The sequence below is a fragment of the Thermobia domestica genome, chromosome 8, assembly GCF_964235325.1.
Source record: "Thermobia domestica chromosome 8, izTheDome1.hap1.1, whole genome shotgun sequence".
NCBI classification, from domain to species: Eukaryota; Metazoa; Arthropoda; class Insecta; order Zygentoma; family Lepismatidae; genus Thermobia; species Thermobia domestica.
Window position 1 is genome coordinate 14,236,765 of NC_137461.1, and position 23,177 is coordinate 14,259,941.

General features: G+C 36.3%; 1 protein-coding gene across 6 annotated transcripts in view; it reads left to right on the forward strand.

The window, feature by feature from the left end:
• LOC145692699 (protein sex-lethal-like) overlaps positions 1 to 23,177 on the forward strand; it is a 272,232-nt gene continuing 249,055 nt past the window's right edge. For all 6 annotated transcript variants that reach the window (XR_014132629.1, XM_081768107.1, XM_081768101.1 and 3 more), the window contains exons 1-2: positions 1 to 195; positions 15,186 to 15,389. Coding sequence is in view for 5 of the 6 variants with exons in the window: in XM_081768107.1 (XP_081624233.1) it covers positions 15,237 to 15,389 (153 nt within the window). In the remaining variant the exon portion in view is untranslated. The remainder of the gene's footprint in view (positions 196 to 15,185; positions 15,390 to 23,177) is intronic.

Below are 23,177 nucleotides of genomic sequence, written 5' to 3' on the forward strand. Positions count from 1 at the left end.
TACAATTTAACTTCAGGTGTTCGCGAAATGTATAAGTAGTTATAACTGGTCGAATATAGATTATATTGTTATGTAGAATAGAGTATCCTTAATTATTTTTCAACAAAAGTGAGAAATTTAATAGTACTCTATAGTATCTTAAGAATATATTTGTGGCATTGATTATTTACTGCAACACTGCAGTGTGTGCTGGAGGTGAGTATGGGCGCTGCGATTGTGAAAATATTTATTTCTAATTTTAACGCTTATTTTGTTACATTTAAGTAAGTTTAGCGCATAAAGTTTGTTGCAGAAGTCATGAATTATTAGTGCGTAAAACGTTTTGCATGGTATGAATGCTATTGACCATAATTTCTGATATACCGGTGTGTCGTAGGCATGTCTGCATTTGAAAATCAAAATCGTGACAAAAAGATATTTGACCGGGCTTGGTATTGTGTAACTAATAAATGCATTTTTTGTATTTCGCATTCTGTTCCGGCAACTGGGACAGTACTTCATATCAACATTAGGGAAAATATTGCATTATACCATATTATCGATCGTTAATGCAACCGGCATATTAGGCTTATTGCGTAGGAATAAAAACGAAGCGTTCAGTATAAAATTATGTATATACGCACTGTAGCAGGATACGTATAGTTCAAATCTCCCACATTATGAGACGTCGAGATCTTAAGATGTATTAATGCAACGCTATATATTTAATATTCTACATTTTCACAACGGTACAAGTGAACGATGAATCGAAGAGCAGTAAATCGAAACGTACTATATATTTAGCATTTGTATGCGATTGAAGGGGAAGTTCTTAACATTCAGCTTAAAATCTCGTTAGAAGGATGAAGTATGTGGATTAATCATGTGATTTGTCAAAATGTGACATCAATTTAGACGACCGTTAACGGAGAATCTTTTTCACACGAATGATTTCTAGGCAGTAATATTATATGCACGTTTTTCAGGGAAGACGTTCCGAACACTTATCATGCACAAAATCACATGGAAGAATTGAACGGGAAGGTTCTAGACCACAGGTAACCCCAAATAGGTTAATAGCTAGGTTGGTTCTTTTCTGTCCCAAGGTAATTATTTAATTCACATAGTATTGCCCAGCGAGCGTTAGCGAGTGAAGGCAGGTTAAAGCCCCGCAGGGCACGTTGTTTTCTCTCTTTATTACAGCTAAGAGGAAGGTGGGACCTACGTTCCAGAACCTTGCCGAATTGAACGTAAGAGGCGAGCACTGATTCTTTGTAATAACGGCATTGAGCATGAATGTAACTACAGCTTATAAAAAAATATTCAAATATCCGTCTATGATGCACACATAGGTTAAAGAAGGGAGATAGGTTAAACAGAAAGGGCTTTGGGCATTACTAGAGCAGACGGTTCTACCAAATATTGAATCATTTCTTAAATTTTCGGGTTAGAGATTTGTATTTCCTTTAGCAAAGCGTGCACTAAATGAGACGCTCCAGAACTACTTGCAGATTAACTTACGGAGGGGCAGTATAAATACTGTGGACGTAATGACATACAAACTAAAGTGCATAAAGCACAAACCGAATTGTGCTAGGTGGACACTAAAAAGCATGAATGCATCTAACCGAGTCAGGGCAGAAGCGAGAAGATGTGTCCGTAGGGAGCAGGCGCGTCAGCGACGGATGTAGTGGAAAAGCACACTTACACATAGTACATTACTTTCACTATCGTTCATAATTTATTTTAATATGCTATGCACTGACAGTAGTTACTTATATTCACACTCATTCCTTCACGAAAAGTGTTTACATCGTAGTTTACCTGTAAATGTTGTTTGGTAGAATCGTCTATTCGAGTGAAACCAAATATTCGGCGAAAGTGCACTTTGGGCAGAACATTCATAGGAATCGATAACTAACCTGACACACCGTATTACGTACAAATGGCAGCGATTCTATTCCTCCAGTGCCACATTCTGTGACAAAAATCACTTGTGCTCAAAGTACTCTTACCAAATTGTCAGACATCAGTCTATGATGCACAAAGTAGGTTACAAGGGGGGGGGGGGGAGATGGATTAAACAGAAAGGGCTTTGTGGCGCAGAGCCAACATGTCAAGGCTTAAGGTAGATTAAATTAATTGCGCTCAGGTGACTTCATGCAGATTTAAGATACGCCGTAATAAAAATGGTAATTTTACGGTTAAAGTGAATGAATGTGTATATAAAAGGACTGTCAGATATTAATTTGGCCTTTGTGCCGCAGAGGTTCTACATGTTTAGGCTTTAAAAACGTTTAAAATTTCTCAATTTATTAGAAAATTCACTGTCATTACCAGAGAAAGTAATTGCGTTCCTCGGTCCTGATTCATTTCAATAGAGCTATGTGCCATTTTGCGAATAAATATATGTGTGCTAGGTGGCCACAAGGAACCACGAATGGTATCTAACCGTCACCGCAGGGTGAAGCTGGTGGACCCGTGCGTTGGTGAGTCCATATGATGCAGGCGCGTATGGTGACGGTGGGTATACACGTAAACGAGCATCGCTAATAATACTAGTTTAGCTTAATTGCTTCCATAATAAATTCACATAATTACTATGAGAAATTTATATATAAAGTTCGCATTTAAATATATAGTTAAGGCCTATTTCTCTATTTTTAACGGTTTCCTAACCCTACCACACACTGTACTCTATATATGTCATCTCCACAAGGCGTAAACACTCCTGTTCGTTACTCACATACGTTGAAAACTGAAAATCGAATTATCACATGGAACTATCGAAATATATAGGCAGGGTCGGCTGGTTTAAACAAACTGTGTTTTTCAAAAACACCATGTGGTGTAAACCAAAAAACGAAGAATGTTCGTAAAAGTGTAAGCGTTCGTAAGATGTTGATGAACTCTCATTTGAGAGTTATCGCGTTTCACTCCTGTATATTATTCGTATTATATTCAGATCTAAATTCCCCATTCATCACTCGAGTTTATACTACGAAAGCTACTTTTTTATTATATATGTAAGTTTATGAATGTTTCTTTTGTGATTTTTTTGTAGTTTATTATTATTTTTGTGCAATTGTAATCAAAGGAAAATTGTAAATATTGTTTCGTTTTAATAATGTTTACTATTGACAAAATACTTTGAAATGCCGTACTTTCTTGGGGGGAGGTGGGTGTTATACAAAACCCCACGAGAGGCATTTATTGAAATCAGAAGTATCTTTGGTATCTATTTATATCTATCTAACGGGTACTCTGCAGTACTTTGAAATTGTACATATGTAATTCTTTATAATGTTTTCACTTCTGCAATTATTTATTTTTTGTCCTTCTGAAGTGACTCTTGGCAATTATATTAACAAGTATTAAAGATCAGTACAACGTATTTTTGTATCAGGAGTTCGTGAGTGAGTCGGTAGACGTATCGCATTTGTGGCCAATTATTTCCGGTTTCGAGTCCAAATGGAGGACAGTTTCTCTCGGATGTAAGCCGAGAAGCCGTTTGGATTCAGCTTTAAGCTTATGTTACCCCTTCCAAATAACGCGGTTGTTACATAATGCAAAGGCGAAACAAACTTATTTCTGTCCATATGTGATATAAATACATGGAGCAAATTATTTAATCCAATAAAACCTATTTTGAATAAAAACCATGGTGTTTGCCAACCCTGCACCTAAGTTATTAGTAGGAGTACGGTAACTAATTGCATCATTATATCCTAACGTCATAGGTCAGCATGCCTCCACTTAAAATAGTACTAACAAGACGTAGCTGTTAACATATCAAAACTAACTTGCTTGGTTCAGTTTTTGCAAATTTCACGGAAATTACCCGATTCACCTTTTCTTTCCTGTGAATTATATATATATATATATTTTTTTTTCATATTTCTTTCTGGCACTTGACCGCAAATGCTGTAGGGTACTACGGTTAAAATTAGTGAGTGCATGTACTGTGTAACGTACTAGTTCCACCGACCGAGTGAAGCGTGTAATTTATGTTTACAAGTATAGTGTTACTGGTGTGAAACCTTAATTGCTTTAACCAATATAAGTGCGCTCTTTCAATGCAACATAGTTTTTTCCAGTGTGCTCGTCTGTGCATAAACTCTTGGTCACTGACACCTTTGCCCTAACCCTCCTGCGCTCCCGCCCTGGCTCGGTTCGAGAGCATTCGTTCTTTTTAGTGGCCCCCTGCACAAAATCATTAGTGTTTTTGCACAATAATTTTTATGGCATTTGTCCCGAAGCTTAATTATACCCGTAAAGAGTCACATCAGTTTGTGCACATATTACCAATCTGTACGTAAATATTGGGTAAACGCCAGGAAAATAAGGGCGTAGTATGCCTTATAGAGTCGTTTTGAGGCTGGAAGGTGAAGTAATATTTTAATTTGCCGATATATTGCAAATGAGGATGGCTTAATTTAGATTACGCTAGTTTCGGATAAGCTAACTCCGGATCGACTCTGTAGTACTTAACCCACGGAAAGACATAGTTTTCATTGTTGATCGCAGTGCAGATAAACATCGCATTTTAGGCAGTTTTACTATTCAGTGTATTCCTATAGCAGAACATGCCGCGATGTGCGATGCCATTGCAGAAAATTTGCCGCGCCTGTGCAGAACAATTGCCAGAGGAAACAAATAAATAGCCAACAGAAAAATATAAAAACATGCCTGCTACGTGTAGATGTCTAAATGCACAGACGACTCGCATAAATATATTCTGAACTTTTTTCTACGCCGCGTAAAGCGTATTTTTGACAATCACAAGTGTTTCTTCTACAGAATTCCTACAGAAATTTTTTGACTTACAAAGGCTCTTGCAGAAAGACAAAGTTCTGCCATCGGGCAGTGTATGTAAAGTAGAGTGGATGGTTTATAAAAGCATATAAGTAGACGTAGCCGCAAAGTTTAACATCGGGAGATATGGTCTCTCGCCGGGAATGACACCCGCGGCTGTAGCATCAGGGATAAAGAAAGTAATCAGATCCTATCCTCAAAGGAGCTCTCAAAAACTACTTAGTGAGAAAGTTATCAAAGAGGAAGTCAAATATTTCTTCACCATACTACAATCGGGATGTGTTACGTATCCGTAATTACATTCACTGATCTGCTCCCCTTACCTTCGCAACACGAACTCCCGTTTCTTATATCTATGAAACAATTGTTTCATTTCAGCTCATAGAAAATCTGCATATTTGTCAACGAAACTTTTCTCCATTTCACATAGTATCTTCTAAATAAATATTTTTAAAAAAAAGTGTTACTGACTGTGATACGCTCCAATTCGCGAATTTGCTTGTTTCGAAGTTTTTTTGCTAAGACATACTCGTTGCAATTTCACGTAAAAGTTTGGAAGACATGCATCAATATATACTAGGCGGTCACTAGGCCTACAGTCTAATCCGTGCCAGGGAGAGGACACCAGGACAACCCATAAGAAGATGCGTCAATAAGGATAGGAGCGTTAGCGGAGGTGGGTGTGCGCATAAAGCAAGATATAATTATTTTCAAATGTGACTGTTTGTAACTGTGGTTAAAAGTAGGGGTATTGTTTAGTCTCTCTCCGAAATCACTAGGTAGTGATTAGGGTTCATTATTTGTAATTGTGATGAGTATAATTACATTCTAGTCGTATGGCATAAAAACCACAGTGCATAATACATGAACCAACTTGTGCTAGATGGCCACTAATAAGCACTAATGTTACCTAACCGAATTTGGGCAGGATCGCATCAAGGGTGGCCCCCTCGCCGGTGGGGACAAGAGGTTTCGTCAGCGACAGTGGGTATATGCATAAACAAGGTTATTTACAACAGCACACTCACTATATCACAGTAGCCGCTTCGGAGCCGTCGCTGGATTTGGTGGTGATACTCAATGCCATCCGAAAGTAGTGCCATTTTTTGTTTCCGTGGAAGTTACAAACTGGAGTGGGCTATCTATAGTTGATCTGATGTAGAAATCATAAGGTACCACGCTGGACACAGCCATAAGCAAAACACTTGTTTCAGTAGTTTGATATGCGTGTGTATTGTGAACCCCGTATTTTTTCAGTGATAACGCGTAACTTTGTAGCAAGTCTGTGTGATGTGTTCTTGTTACTATAAATTCTTCGTTCAGCATCTAACCTTTGTAGTCACAAAACACAGGCATGAACTTGGTAGACATCTGTTGTACGTTAGCCGTTTTGGAGTTGAATGATGAAGCAAGTTTCCATGTTTCATGTCGTTCTTAAGTTTACTTTAGTATAGTCGAGACGTTCTATTGGTTCCCAACCGGCTTCCTTTGTACTCAAGCAGAAAATTTACCCTAACCGCCCTCATAAGTAACACTCCAAATAAGCCATGAATGGCACGTGTTCGGTGTCGAAGTAATACGTTGTTGCCATCGCTAAACTTTATTATCGATGGGTACATTATATAATAATAATAATAATAATAAAACAACAATCATTAAGGGAATACAGTATAATAGTATGGGCAGGGGCGGTCAAGGACTGATTTCTGGGACTGGCGAAGAAAAATTGTATTTCTTTCTCATCGGTTTTTTGCGGCACTGCCTTGCGGGAGGGGGAGGACAGGGGCGAACCACTTAACATGTTTGATTCGTACAAGCGTTATCGTTATGGAAGTTACATAATATTAACAATATGCTATATTTAAGAGTAATATAAGCACATATCATAAAACTAATGATTGATTTCTTTTTTTCTTCATTACAACATATCCAAATTAAATTCAAAATAAATTAAATATTTCAGTTTAACATCCCACAATTATGCCCTTCAAGGTAAAGGAGACGGAAGGAGGAGGATGCAATGAAAACAAAAGTAACGAAAAAACTAGATAAATCTGTTTTTCTGCGAAGACTACTGAAGAATCAGTAAGCAAGAGGGTGAAAATTGCAACATCGCTTTCTGTTTCAGCAGTCAACTGGCAGGCCACCCTCAACTGGAAGGACATATTGAATTATCCCTCCCGTGTAACAAAGAAACACGTGGTTTCCTTCAATGATATTCCGCCTCCTTTGTAGCCGCCTGGGGACGGTTTGGGCGATTTTACTATATCAGAGTTTGTGTCATTCCGCTGTAAAAAGTAGCATTACTGTGCAGTTTTGTCTATAAGTGTCAGGAACACGCTCCAAAATGTTCTAGATGCAATCTAGGATACATCTAGTCCGCGTAAAGGCAGGGCGAAGAAGGTCCATATGGATCAAGCACGTTAGCGACGATGGACATGCTCATTAAAGATTTGTTGGATGATTTCGAAAGCTTTACTTGGTGGAAGGTTTCGAAAACTGGGATGATTTAGCTAGAAGAATTTACTTCTTGACCAATGAAAGAGTGATTCATGTTTGTCCCGTTTTAACTCGGCACTGTTTCCATGAGTTACTGTTTACTAGCTGTGTAAAGTAGCAAACAGGGTGAATTGAATTTTTAAAAATAAAATTCGTTGATTTAAATGAACTTCCGAAATAAATTAATTTAAAATGAAAATAAGTAAAACCCCGTTTCTGTTCTTTTATTTTGATTATGAAAGATAATAATCATAACACAATGAGACTCAAATGTATGTACAGCACAGTATGAAAACGAATGTTTCATGCAGAGGATGATTAGGGAAATTCCCGTTCTGAACGGGTAACGGGGGAATCCTGGTTTCTTCTCTTCATAAGAGAGGGTTTTTAAATTGTTAACTATTCCAACAGGGAAATCACCATGGATATTTAAGACGAAAATTCTCTTATGTATGCGTCTGTGTTTGTTTGTTCCTAGATAATAGGGGCGTATTTATAGGTGTTCGATTTCCTCTCCGAAACTTAAGATCTTTTGATTTTATAACGGCGAAAGGACCCCGTGCAATCCTTTTAGAAATTGGATTTCGGTGAAATTGCTTGAAACTGTGATGTGTTGTAGATATAGTAATCCTGAGAAAAAGTCTCAACAAGCAACCACTAATAACTGACCGTTTGGCACTACAGGACCACTTTTTGAAAACAGCATTCTGAGTTTCAGTGAAATTTTATGGAACCCTGAACAGGTTTAGATCTTCTCATCCTATCCAACAGCCTGGAAATGGGATTAGGAGAGTAGTGGCCAACACCATCTAAGTGTAATAGATCCCGATCATTTTGCGTGATAAAGGAAAGCCCTGGAAAGCCGTAGAGAGGATGACCAGACCGGGATGAATCTCCCGAATACAAATAAATTCTCTATCAACTCGCCACCGTTGCTCGATAGCCACAAATTAACACTTTTTCTCAGGATCACACGGTTTCATTCATTTTCACTGATATCCGAAATATCGTTGTACCCGGCTGTTTTAAAAAATCTGGACATGTAGTGGCCAAATGGTCAATAATTGATGGTTGTGACCATTAAGACTTTTTCGCACGATGAAAAGATCTACAACATATCACAGTTTCAGTCATTTCCATCGAAATCCACAATATCGTTATCTTCGGCTGTTTTCAAAAAAGTGGACAGTAATTGGTAGTTGTGTCCATTAAGACTTTCTCTTAGAAACAAAATCTACAACAATATCACGGTTTCAGGCAGTTTCACCTAAATGTAATTTCCATAAGGATTGTGCGGGTTCCTTTATGTATTTTATATGTATTTCGTGCCATTTGCTAGTTCCGATTTTATAAAAATATGCTCCTGCCAAATATCAGTAACTTAAAAAAACTGTCATGTTGGAAACTTTGTTTAGGATTGAAATAGGTTAACGATTGGGAATTAATTCAAAATTCAACCCCATTACTTTCACTTAAATGGCGTAATTAACATTTAATAGTAATTCCTAACATTTTTTCTTCAGTTCTTGACTTGTATTATACGAGGGGAAAGATTTGATTTAAATTTAAAAAAAAAAAATCTATTTAAATCAAAATGATTTTTAGAAAAGTCATGATTTTTTTCACCCTGGTAGCAAATATTGTTACCTGTATGGTGCATCAATGAATATTACTTCTCTAAAATTTTTAGTCTTCTATGTACACTGAACGATTATATTGCATTAGTAATAGAACCTAATAGAGTGGTGGTTCACCTTTCTGGGCGATCACAACGTTCAGATGGCTTGCAACAGATTCTTCAAGGTGCTGAACATTCTGCAGGTTCAGTCCAAGGCATATCCGCTGTATGTATCAGTTACTGTAATTGATGCACATTTTTGGGAAGCATCAGCAGCATGTCCCATACATGTTCATTGAAGTTGCACTGGCGAATTACGAGGCCAAGGTGGTGTTGAAAACAGACTGTCGTGTTCTTCCAAATGACGCCTTTGATGCTGAGAATCGCTGATGACTGGAAACGTATGACATGTGGGATGACTCATCGTTAGCCTTATTTCAGACGAGCCGTTTTTCTGTGTGACTGGCGTGCAAAGGAGCATATAATCCACAATGTCTTTGCTGTGGAAAAATGGCAGCTGCTGTTATTCTGTGGGTCGCAGTATCCTGGTTTGTAAACTGTTGGTTACGTACAGTAAACTTATTACGAAGGAACCACAATAGGCTACGCTTAAATATTCAGATTTTTTGGCCAAAATTGTACAGAAGCATTATCTAAAGTTGGTTCCTGACCGTGTCAGACGACGATTTGTAATATTTCCGACGAGTGTTTTCAACCCTCTTTGTGGTTGTTTATTATTTATTTATTTATTTGCGAATTTTTCAATTTTGAACCTCCGTTCGATAGAGCGTCATAAACTATCTGAGAAAGTGATTTAGTTTTTTTGAGTCCTCTTACCGTTCTCGACATATTGGCCAAAAACGTTCGGATCCTCGGAGATTAAAGGAGGCATATCTCGGGAACCATAAGTCGTAAAGATATGAGATTTTGCGAAATGTTCAATTATGAGCATGTGTCTTCGTGGAACAACATATCGTAGAACGTTTTAACAAGTTTCTTCCTTCGTCTATTAATAAATAATAATAATAATAATAATAATAATAAACACTTTTCCATCACACCCAATTGCACGGTTCCACGGAAGTCTTGTGGCTTGTTGATGTGCGTCTTTGCGAACTCTAACCGAGCATGTATATGTGCATCTGTTAGTTTGACCTGCAAAGCAGAACAATTACTATTAATACAGTTACATGTTTCTGCATTGCATTCCGGACCTAAAGTTGTTTTTTAGGTTTCTTGCAGCTGCCAACGAGTTTGCTGCGTTAGCTTCAATAATCGAATCACTTTCGCCTTTCGTTGTCACTTGCGGTTTACTCAGTTTCGCTTCAGTTCGTAATCCGTTCTCCTACTTCGAAGCGTTTAATTCAATATCTTACACTTTTAATATCCAGGCTCTTGGCACGATCAGTTTGCTTTTTAGGCATTTCAGCTTCCCAAATGCAGTTATTCTTCCTTTAGTTATGAGAGACAAATAGTTTTTTTTAAAGCAAGTAGTCGAAAGACGGATTGAGGTGTAAGTACGAACTCTTCTGTGAGTCCGTGTTTATTTTTCAACACACTTTTAGAGAATGTCCCAAACTTTGTTACTAGCTATCTTACTGCATACGTGTTTTATAGCAAAAAGAGTTGTCTATTTTCGTATTGTGCAACATTGTTCAAAAGTATATGGCTACATAACTGTTGGTTTAAAATTTCTTATTAGCATCTCCAATATTGTATTAACAAAGCTTGCAAAAATTATGTAAAAATCAAAAAAATAAGTTTGATACACATCCTTCCATGAATGTGAGTGCAAGGCTTGTGAAAGTGAGTGGATGACCATTTCTTTACACAAAACTGTACATGCGTGTATAAATGTGTGAATTGGGAAATTTACTAAATGGTTTAAAATACTCTATTTGAGATGAATTGTTAGTTTTTTAAGATTTTAACATTGAAAGCATGTGTAATTAGTTTTTTCTGAAATTATTAACTTGTAATTTCAATTCTATAATTTAGCTGTACTGCCGTCCTAACTTTGCAAGGTAGTATTTCCAGTCCAATGAATTTGTGAGAGGCTGGGCCACTCATCATGATTTCAGTACCGTTGTAACTGTTTACTTTTCTCGTAGCTTGTTAGCTAAACACTTCTGTATTTCACGTTGAAAAGCTGGTGAAAACGGACAAATCCTGTGTGGTAACTCCACATTCTCAAAAATTAGAGGTACTGCGTTTTTTATCCTTTTCCTTGTTTTATATTCATTTTACATATTTAGTGTAATGATAAAGTAAAATAAGGTTACACACCTTAAGAAGTACTCGAGCTGAAATGTTAATGCAATACGTTATTTTCAAGCTGAAAGAAGAAACTTTCGCCACTGTATTGTGATTCTTAATTCTTTTGTCTGTTTCTAATTCAGTTATCTCCATGCTTGTCAGTCGTGTACAACTGGTTGTAAAGTGTGTATTGCCTTTCTTGTAAGTAGATTTTGTTATTAATGGAAGGTGAACACCTTAACACATTAATTAAAATTATTCTTTTGTGTGTAGTTGCATTGGTCATTCCCATGGAAAATGATACTGCAAAACCCTGTGAATGCATGAAGTGAATACGTGGAACTTCCCGTTAGGTAAAGCGTCGACGTACGACCGGTTGTAAAGGTTTGGTTAAGTGTTATCACTAACGTAATAATTATAATAGATATATAGCTAACTCGGAAAAAAAAAATAGATTCAGTGTAATGTAGATCCAGTATAAAGCAGCCTATATCCTTGGACTACAATTGATCAAAATGTATTTTATAGTGTACTGTGTAGTAGGCTACTATCTGGCCAACTTACGACCTGGCATTCGTAGGCGATGTCGGTTACGACTTGTAACATGCTTGACTTCTAGTAAACTCTGTAACTTTGACGGAAGCCAGCACACGGATTATTAATAGATATCGTGGGAAGTATAATACTAATTGTACAGCAACAATTTTATTAACATGAAAAAAATATTTGCCTTTTTTTTTTATTCACGTTAAACAAGTAGTGAAAATGTAACGAACAACAAGAAGTAATATAGATATGCAATATCGAAATAGTAATTTAAATAAGGTATCCTTTATATACCTTAACCATAAATTTCGTGAAGACTCAAGACTAATAACAAGATTAATAATTTTGAATGTGAGGACAAATGATCAGTTTGCATATGGCCTCGTGGCAGGTTCAAATTTTGAAGGTTAATATTACCAAAAATATATATTTCCATGAGACCTTAATATGCCAGGATGATACCTTAATACTTCCTTTTCCATTTACATTCAATCTAAAAGGAATTTAATAATTACATTTTATGTATTCTAATCCGTAAATAGAAGTAAGCTAATTCATGACCCTACTTCTTACCTGCGAAATCCAAAGTGAAGGTGATTCGTCACGGCTCGGCTTAGTTCCCGACCTGGTACCGAAATCACCCACCAGATGGTAGCACACTTCAGACATAGGCCAGTCAATTATAGGTTATCTCTCTCTCTATGTAGTTTTTATCTTTTGCGCTCTTACAAATATTCTTATACAAAATACATTTATTGGGACTATTACGTTACAGACTATTGTATGATAAATAGTAAAATAGTCACTATAATATATACAGTGAAACTTCTTCAATGACCATCCATCTTAATGACTTCTTTTCTATAGAAGCTGATGTGAAATCTCGTAAGGTTAATGCAGGTCAGGAAAGCTCAGGCAGGAAGACTGGAAATCAGGGAAATTTTATAAAATATATCTTTCCTAACATTAATTGTACACCAATTTCAGGTTAGCCAACCATTATAATACCCATTTGGTTTTCATTGCTGTTTTTTCTTCTACATGCAATTTAGTTTTTATTGCTGTTCATTTTCTACATACTAGAATATATTTCATGTTCTGTTGTACACATGAAACTATGGAATTCTTTTGAAGGGCCCACTGTACCTCACATGTGGCGAGGGTCCCTGATTCGATCCCAGCTCTCGTTTTTTACGACTTTCGTCATGCCACGATTATCATCCGTCTCACTTAGCCTCGGTGTATGATCATGAGATATTAAATTAAGCTAGAAAATAAGAAATAGCACACAAGGGAATCCACGAAGCCCCATCTAAGTTTCATGGGACACACTTTGTACCAATGACACTCGCTTATATTTCGATTTCTAGAAAGAAAGAAAGACAATTTTGTAAGTAATTCTATATAATATAGAATAGGAATTAAATCCCTTATTATACTCAGAATTCAAATCCCTGAGCCAGTCGTCGTGATTGAAGATTCCTTTAGTTGCCCGTCGAAACACGTTAGGTAAATACTGAGATAGTACCTCAAGTTTAGAAGAAAGAGATAAAATAAAAACTTGCTTTATTAACCCTTTGGGGATCCCATGGTACAATCTGTACCATACGGGGTGTTTCATGGTACATAACTCTCCTAATTGAGCTTTTTCGTCCGTTTTTTTTTTCTTTCTTTCAAGTCCAGAGGCATTGTAGAAGACATTACGTATGGTTTCACACCTTCCTGCGTCGAGACATAGGAGGTGATGACGTCATAATTCTAAAATATGTATTTTCGTGTAATATTTTTTTGGGGGGTTTGTCAAGTATTTTTGGCGGGCTTATTTTTGCACGTAGAAGATTGAAATTTTGCACAAACATTCAGTCCACCGAGTAGTATTTACCAGATTTTTTTTTTCAGATTTCTGCGTTAAAACAGGGGGGAACCAGAGGGGCTAAAAGTTGAAAAAAGGGATATTTTTACCCAAAAAATCCCGTTTTTCCTCATTTTCCCGCCTTAGATACATGGAGACACGTGAGTCATACCGTCTGAAAGGCAGTTCTATTCTGAAGAGAATGATGGGCGAAACATGACCCTGGGGGTAATTAGGGATGTCTCAGGAATTTTTTTTTCCTGAGATCATGGTGTTTTACGGTAATTTGGGGCATGGTGGGAATTCCTGATAAAATTTCTCCCGCACTTGGTATTCAGGATAGAAACTTGAAATTTGGCACACACATTCAGTATACCAAGTATTATTTATCAGATTTTTTTTTTTAGATGGCTACGTTCACACCGGGCCGCTCCAGAGGGGCCCAAAGTGCGATGAAATAAATTTCCCTCCGAAATTTTCCCTTTGACATCATTTTTCCCGCTCCTGGTATATGGTATGAGCATGCAAGTGGCACCGTTTGAAAGCCAGCTCTATTCTGAAGAGAATGAGGTATGAACCATGATCCTAGAATAAATAGTGACGATGCAGTAGCTGCTTGACTGAAAGTCTAAAAAATACTGCCCCCGGATCTAAAAAAATACTGTGCCCAAAAACCCGGATCCGGAAAGTGTTAAGTGTTATTTTTTAAAATAAATTAAAAGTCAGTTTTCTGAAATGTTGAGAATGTGTTTAGTTCTCATTTCCACTTGCCAATTTGCTTTCTTAAAATAGATTTTATGATTAATGGCCATAACTAGCAATATCAGAGGGTCCACTGGCTAACCATGCAGAGTATATGTCTAACCCTCTGATAGTGAGTTTGGTAATTGCATTGTTATTCACAGATAGAGCGATCGAAGATAAGGACAAGAATGAGTCTGAAAATAGTTCCACTTGAATAAATACATTGGCACTGTGAGATTAACTATATTAAATTCAAACAACGTTTGAAAATATTGAATACACTAGCTGCTCCAACCTTTTTCTTCTTTCTTTCCAGCAGTGTGTGTCTTGCTTTGTTGAATTGTAATCCTATGAAAAGAGGTGATAAGTTTAAAAACCTGTTATTAGAGATGCTGTGATCGGAATCGTGCACTTGTTACGCCAGCTGTACTAGACTGACTTCGAGCCTCTTGTGTTTATTCGGAAGTTTTCTTCATGACGCTTGAAAACACGTTCATTATTACTGTGTATTGCTGAAATTAAGTCTCGTATTATAATAATACATTCATATTATATCTTTTTAACTTTTTATTGTGTACAATGTATGTATATTTAAATATGATTCAGTCATAATGTGTCTTTATTTTTTTTTCATAGGTTCATAATTTAAAATGATATCCTTGGGTTTTCCGTGAAGAGTTGTTACATTTGCATGGTATGATTATTTCTCTTGCAGATCATACATATTGATTTTTTGTCTTATTTTCCCCTTCAGGCATACAAAATGCAAAACCTGTGGATCATAATTTTTTATTTTTTTATGTATGAGCCCTATGTTGCCAGGAGGCAAAAGTTTGTTTTTATTTTTGTATATTCCTATATATGTGCCTGGTGTAGTGTGGAAGAAGGAAGCCATTTCTGCCAAAGAAGTAGTAGTATTGAGGGAAGATGGCGGATCTTCAGACCCCGAAACCTGATGGTGAAACTCGTACCAACTTGATCATCAACTACCTACCTCAAAACATGACAGAGAAGGAATTGTACAGCATGTTTGTGACGATCGGTCCACTCGAAAGTTGCCGAGTAATGAAAGACTATAAGGTATGTTGCTTTGTTTGTTTCAAAGATTATATACCCATTAAATAGAACTTCACATATCCAAGTATTTAAGTAATCTATATTATAAAATTGGAAGTGACTGTTTGTGATTCTTAATCTCTTGAACCACCCAACCGATCTCGATCAAATTTTCAACATAGATGAGGTTCGGGACTGGAAGGTTTTTTTGGAATTTCACCTTGACAGTAGAACCTAGGAAGGGGAGGGGGATATGTATAACTTAACTCTTGAACTACCGAACCGATCTCGATCAAATTTTAGATGAGGTTCCAACCTAAGATGGGTTTTTTCATATCACTTTGACTGTGCAACTTAGGGGAAGGGGAGGAGGAGAGACATTTATAAGTGATCAAAAATGACTAATATTAATGTTGAATCCATAGTTTTCGGGGTCGTTCAGATGAACATTGACACTTCCGATGCCATTTAAATCAAAATTCAGCCACGCAACATGGGGAGGCGATGGGAGAGAAATAAAAAAAAAAAAATATATATATATATATATATCGAAAATGACCGATATCAGAGAGCGCTTTGGTAATAGTAAAAAGTAACTGACTAGCGGAATATATTACCATATTATCTTAATTTAACCTAGCAAAGTGGTTAATTGATGCTAGTACATACATAAGTTTACGAAGCAATAGAAAAGATTGCAACCGTATTGGAGTGAAGTTTTCCTACCCTTTCTCTCGCCTGTATTATTTCCTAAAGAAAGGTCCGAAAATGCCTAATATGTTCTCGGAATCTCAAAACACATATAATATGTTCTTTTCATACGCATTGTAAAGAGCCAAATTAAGTCAATGATCAGTTTTGCAAGAGATCATGTGGAGTGCTAAGTTGAGACTACTTTTCTTGCTCTTAGTGTTACGGCGGAGGTGAGCAGGGGAACTACCATATTACTTCCATATTACTGGTCTACTCTTCAAAAATTTAGTAATTCTAACCGTCTCATAATCATGTTTAGATTAAAGAAGACAGTGATAGAATAATCATTACTAACCCCAAAGAGAAAAGTCAAGGTTGGATAAGGAATTTGTTTCACTCTTTCAATGAATACTTGTGCACTTTTATATAGTTGCACGAGCATTCTCTCAGAAACCGACGTGTATCACAGCGTGTAGAGCCATTGGGTTCTCCGTTTTCTATATAAGCTAATGACCTTAACAGACCTAGGACCTATTCCACAATTGAACTTTGCAACTTTTCACTTTGCAATTTGCAGCATGGTTTATGATCCACGAAAAATATTTCTGCAAAGTGAAAAGTGCAAAGTGAGAACTTGCAAAAATTTCTGACTTTTGTTCTACCATCAACTTCATGCCCGTTTTCGAAATTTCGAACAAAACTAAGAACTTAGCAGCATTTTCAGTTTCCAAATGATTTCTCGGCGATCATTGAATAAAACCAAATTAGAAAATATATGTATATTTCAGCGACAGTTGTATACGCATGTGGAGTTAGTAACTGTACGATAACAGAAAATAAATTATTTCTGTATTTGAAGTTTCTAGCTTTTCCCCCCATTTATATTTCTATATCTCTGTCTTTACTGTAGAATCAAAATATGGCTTGTTAAATAGTTTCCGTGTACCTCCAAACATCAAAATCAAAGGTAGAAGCGTTTGAGAATTTAAAGTTCTTCAAAACTCATCCAAGATTTTTCCATATTCTTACCAAGTCATCTCTAGTACAATTATTCTTCTGCACTTCATCAAGTGCTGTGGCTATAGATTTAAAAAGACATAACACATCTTCAGCTTACATTTTAAGCGCCGGATTTGGAGACTTTCTGTACAGCTGAATCAGTTACTAGTCACTTTTCTTTGCATACTTTCACAATTGTTAACAGGGTGTCACGAAAGTCTCAATAGAAAACGGTCATGAAAGTCAAGAAGTTTAGCGTTTGGGTCACGATTTTTTTAAAATCTGTACAAATATAAGTTTAGACTGAAACATTTTGTTCTATAAAACGGGAAAATTCACCACCAGAAATATCTATGGTTGGCTTGAGACGCTACCAAATCGCAAGCAAAGTATGCATGAAAATTCGGCCTAATTTGCACCCAGATTCGCTCTTGAGAATGTTAAAATTTTTATGGTTTGGTAAAGAAAAGGTCACAAAAAAGTCACGAAATTTCATTTTGGAATTTTAGTAGACACTGGTTAATGAAGTGTTAAAATACTCTCCCAATGTGCAAGTCTATTCTTTCGTACCTCTGTTAGAGAAGCAATTTAAATTTCTCAGCTTCTCTTTATACCGCACTGGCAAAGTGGTAGTACGTAAAGTATTTTACAGTACTGAGGCAATGACTGCATGTAATGTAGCAGGTAAGTTTAATACACGAGTTGAACAAACGTATGAAATGATACATGTACTTTTTTCTTTTCCATCTCATAACATCCATTCACACAACAAGTGTTCAGATAGAATTCATAAAACCAACTGGCTTAAACCACAGTGTAAAGCATCATCATCATAGGTATTCTGCCTTTATTGGCAGGGGGTGCGCGGTGGCTCAGTGGTAGAGCGTTCACCTCCGGTGCTTGGGGGTCCCTGGTTCGATCCCAGCTCGCGCCGTGTGGACTTTGTGGTGGACAAACACCGTGCTCGTGGGTTTTCTCGGGGTTCTCCCGTTTCCTCCCACTTTCTTCATTCCACCATTTCACTGATTTCTCATTATCACCGTCTCCTTTAGCCTAACCGGCATAACCGTGGGACGTTAAACTTAAAGATTTCATTTCATTTTTTTTATTGGCAGGTCACTTGCCGCAGCTGAGAAGCTTCCATGCTCCTCGGTCCTCCGCTAATTTTTTCGTCTTCGCGTATGATCTTTCTGTTTTAATATCATCCATTAATTGTAGTCTCCTTCGCCCCCTCCCTCTCTTTCCCACCACCATACCCTCTAGGACAGCGTTCCCCAACCTTTTTCAACTTGCGGCACACTACCAGTGTAACATGAATTCTCGCGGCACACTTATAGAATTATTATTATTATTATTATTATTATTATTATTATTATTTGTAAATATAAAATACCGTGGCATTTTTTTTCCTGTGATTACTGACATCCTTGTCACGGAGAACAAGATCGATCATTGGTATTTCCCCATAGTAAATCATTATGCTCATTTTTCATTTTAATTTAAAAATAGAAAACAATTACAATAAGATATAGGACTCAAGTTTTTAAAAATACACTTTCTTTCTCGAAAACTATCCAACCTTTCACTACGAAGGAAGATCACTAAATAATGTACTTTTAAAACACAAATGTAGGTAATTTATATGCATGTTTGCCTTGCCGAAAGAATTTAATATTTTAAAATTTCAAGTTATGAAATAGTTTGCAACAATAGAGAAGCAACAATGGTCATAACAATGAAAAAAATACTTTTTTTTAATACAGTGTGAAACTTAGTATGAAAGACAGTATGAAAAGTAACACAATATGAAACTTAAAACTGTGGATTCACAGTAGAGGTTCATAGTAATATGAAATGCAAATATACCTATTTCCCTATGTCTTGCAATTTGATTGCTATAGAATTAATAATATTGTTTCGATTTCTTCGTGGCACACCAGCGAGCCATTCGCGGCACACTGGTTGGGAAACTCTGCTCTAGGACGTCCCTCATGATACAATCTCTTCTTAGGCAATGTGCCAACCAGTTTCTCTTCCTCTTTCTAATAATGTCTAAAAGTGTTCTTTTCTCACCCAGCATTTCTAACTCTCTCTTTCGTTTTCCGCTCGACCCAACTAATTCTTTCCGTTCTTCTCCACACCCACATTTCGAATTCTTCCAGTCGATTTTCGTCACCTTTACGTAATGTCCACGTTTCCGCCCCATACAGTACAACACTCCACACTAAGCATTTTATGAGTCTTTTTCTCAACTCTTTATTCAAGGTCCCACAAAACAGACTTTTCTTTCTTTTAAAGGCTTCTTTCGCCATTCCTATCCTTGCTTTTCTTTCACGTTCGCATTTCATGTCATTACTAAGAATTCTATCTAGTGTAAAGCAAGCTGATTTAAATCACTGAACCCTGATCACAGATTATTTTTAAGAAAAACCAAATCCCGTCCCAGGCCAGAAATAAATGTTTTGTTCAGTTGAAGTCTGTATGGCTGTGTTGTTATTCAGAACTCTTTTACAGATATGTATATTCAAAAGTTAAAGACGCCTTTAATCACTTGTCAAAAATTGAAAGACATGCAAATGTATTTTTTTAAAATTTTGATTTTAACCGGCATCTTGGTAGGGGTAAATCACTCAAATATTAAAAAAAAAAAAAAAAAAAAAAAAAAAAAAAAAAAAAAAAAAAAAAAACTATTCAATGACAGAATTAATGTGTCAAGTATCTTTAGAGACTGATCAGTTTTCGAAGTCTCCTTCATCACATGGTTTAGTCTGCAAAGCTTTTTTCAATCTCATTAAGTATTTGTATAATTGTTAGCTGAAAAAGAATTCATTAGATGCCAATAGAGCAGAGCGGTTCGAAGAGTGAACAAATCCAAATTATAAACCAGTTACGAGTCACTATTCTACAACTGGTTAGACGTTTGGATAACTTTTGGCAAACTAATTTGGATACTTCGGGGTGCTGTGATTTGGTTCTAGATGTTAAAATGGTTTCGGTTTTTTTCTGAAAAATTCAAATCTTGAAATAGAATTTTCAGTCAATGAAGAATGCGTATCAGTTAATTTTGAAAGAATGAACTTTAGTAATACGCAAACTTGTGGGCGATCGAATAGCTTTTTCTGATGGTCTCAAGAAACTAATCATAAGGAGATCCATGATCCATTATCCACGAAATGCTTATTCTCGTTTTGCAGAAGTGACAGATAAACAATGAAAGGAAGAGGAAAAGAAACTAGATTAAAATAAAATTAATTCTGAACGAGCTTAAAGCTAAGACGACTAAAGGAGTGGAAAAATGTCTCCCAGTATTTGAGTAAATAAATCGTTTGAAGAAGTGAAATGAATTACATAATGATTCTCCCCTCCTCCTAAACATATGTCGTTAAAATATACCGCAGCCAGTTTTATATACCTATATCCACCCTTTTTCGATAAGTATATTTTTGTGACCTTTTCCTTTTATATGTGACTAAATTTACAGATTTAAGTTTCAGGGAAGATGACAGATTTAAGTTTAAGGGAAGATGACAGATTTAAGTTTCAGGGAAGATGTTTGATTTCTTGCTATATGTAGAATTTTTTTTATTAGGTCAGGGTTCTATTTCATAATAAGTTGTATTTTTTAAATATTATTCATTATTTTAATCGATTAGGGAAAATATGTTACTTATGTGTAATCGTTGTCATAATTTCTTAGTCTTATTTTTCCGTCAACATGGGAAAGTGTGTGTGGCTAATCACGTCAAGGGAATTTTCAAGTCAGGAAATTCTTTCCAATAATTTTTTTAGCTACTTTGATAAAATAAAATAATCTATGAATACTTGTTAGAGGCAGGCAGCTTCAATGAAATGTAAGACGAAATCAGTGAAAATTTTAAAAAGAAATTCCAAGATTTCTATTGGTCAGGGAAACTCAGGGGAAAAGACTGGAAATCAGGGAAATTTTATAAAATATATTTTTCTAATATTAATTGTACACTAATTTCAGCTTAGCTAACCATTAATGTTCACAATATGGAACGTTGCTTAGATTTTCATGGGTGGTAAGTGGAATGTACGTATGAGCAATTGATTATTATTTGTCTCTATAGAAGAAATGTTCTCATATATAAATATTCACCGTAATTTATTCCTTATTTATATGTCAACGTCATCCGACACCTGTCATGAAAGTCGGGGAATTTCCTGCCAAAGGTCAAGGGAATAGATAATTCCTGAAATGTAAGACGCACCCTTGGCAAGGAAAAAAAAAAACACTGCATTGATTTTAAAAAAATGAAAAAAAGACAGAATAGTAATAAACATGCGAAAGCAAATCATGTTATGAGAAAATAAAGGAACATTGAACTTACTGCTGGAATTTACGGTATAGAAGAAGGAACAACCTCCGCTGTCGTAAATTCACAAGAGTGACTAATGTCTTCCATTTGCCACGGGTTTGCGGGCGAATTTTAAAGGGTTTTTATTTCGCGTAAAATGCACGATTTTAGTTCTGTATTCTGTTCGTACGCACAAAATACATATTCTTTACAGAATCGTGACTAACGAGATCAGCAAGTTTTGACAGAATTCCATCTAATCTTGCATAACAGATTTAAGACGCACCTTGAGTTTGGAGGGGAAAAAAAACGACAAAAAAAGTACGTCTTAGAATCGCGTAAATAAGATAGTTTCCGCAGTAGTGAAGGCGGTTTTTATTCTTGAATTTGTGAACAAAGTCTGAGAAGTAACCAGTTAGCAAGATCTACGTGTGAATTTTTAAATTTGAATCAGTGGCTGCTTATTCAAAGCTAGAAGCTGTGGGCAACTGCGTATGTTAAAATGAACGTGGCAGTGTTTGTGCATCGTTTGAACAGAGCCCATGAACATGATTGCTTGCGAAAGTTCAGTCGTTGCATAACGTAAGTGATATTAGTAAAGGAAATTGACTAGAATTCTATATTGAAATTCAACATTTGGAAGGTATGAAAAACTGTCTAATCGAACAGTAAGTAATTTTGAGGTCTTGAGAATATGCATTAATTGAAGGATAACTTTATATTTGTATAAGTTTTACTTAATGAAAAAATATTACGTGCCTGCCCTTTTGAAAATCAATACTTTGCGAAGTGTGACTCATGGTTCATGTATTGAATACTCACAATGGAAGTGGGTGAAATGGTACACGAGGATCTGCATGTGCTATATATCTTTGGAAAGATTACACCGAGGACACCTCATATGTAAAATATCGCTAATGAGTGGTGCCTGTAGGGGACGTGGCGATCATTTGAAGATCCGAACAAGGGACCGTACACTCCGAAACACAAAAAAACGTGCACAAAATAGGAAGCTGTGATGTAATTGTTCTGAGACGTGGTGTGTATATATAAAAGGTAGCAGAATACAAATCTGACATTGACATCAAATGTTTACAAAACAAAATGGCGGGCACAAATTACAAAAAACAACCTATGGATCTGAAATTGAGTTTATAGAAATACTTGACGTCGCTATGTATAAATCGGATACCAAAAGTGTAAAATCCATGTATTGGCGAATCCAATATAGTGGAGAAAATACACAGCACTGCTATGGAACTGAAACATTGCAATGGCAGTGGGGGGGGGGGGGGAAAGCGCGTTTGGGAGTGAAAATATGCGTTATGCGTCATTAGCTGTCTTTCTAGTATCACATTATGCTGTTTACACTCGAGATCGAGACTAGTCTCGGTGACTTTCATTCCTACTCATGACAGAACATTTGTCATGCATATGGTTCTCAAATGTGCACGGCATAATGTGAAACCGGAAAGACAGTTGTGGAAGCATAACGATGTTTCAAACTCCAGCTCGCACTTTTTACTGTCATTCTTCGGACTTTCAGATGGTATCTTCAAATAATTGCAAATTACCCTACAGGCGCCATTCAAGTGAGATATTACAGATGTAAAGTGTACTCGGTGCGAGTGCCGATCTCCGCGTACCACTTAACCCACTTCCCTTGTCAAAAAATACTGTAAAAGATAATAATTTTTAAAAACTTAAGATTTCCTCTAAAACGCAGTAACAAGTTATTACCAATATCTCAATTTTCCCATGTTGAAACTGTATACTTCTTTTGTAATAATAGTAATGTATG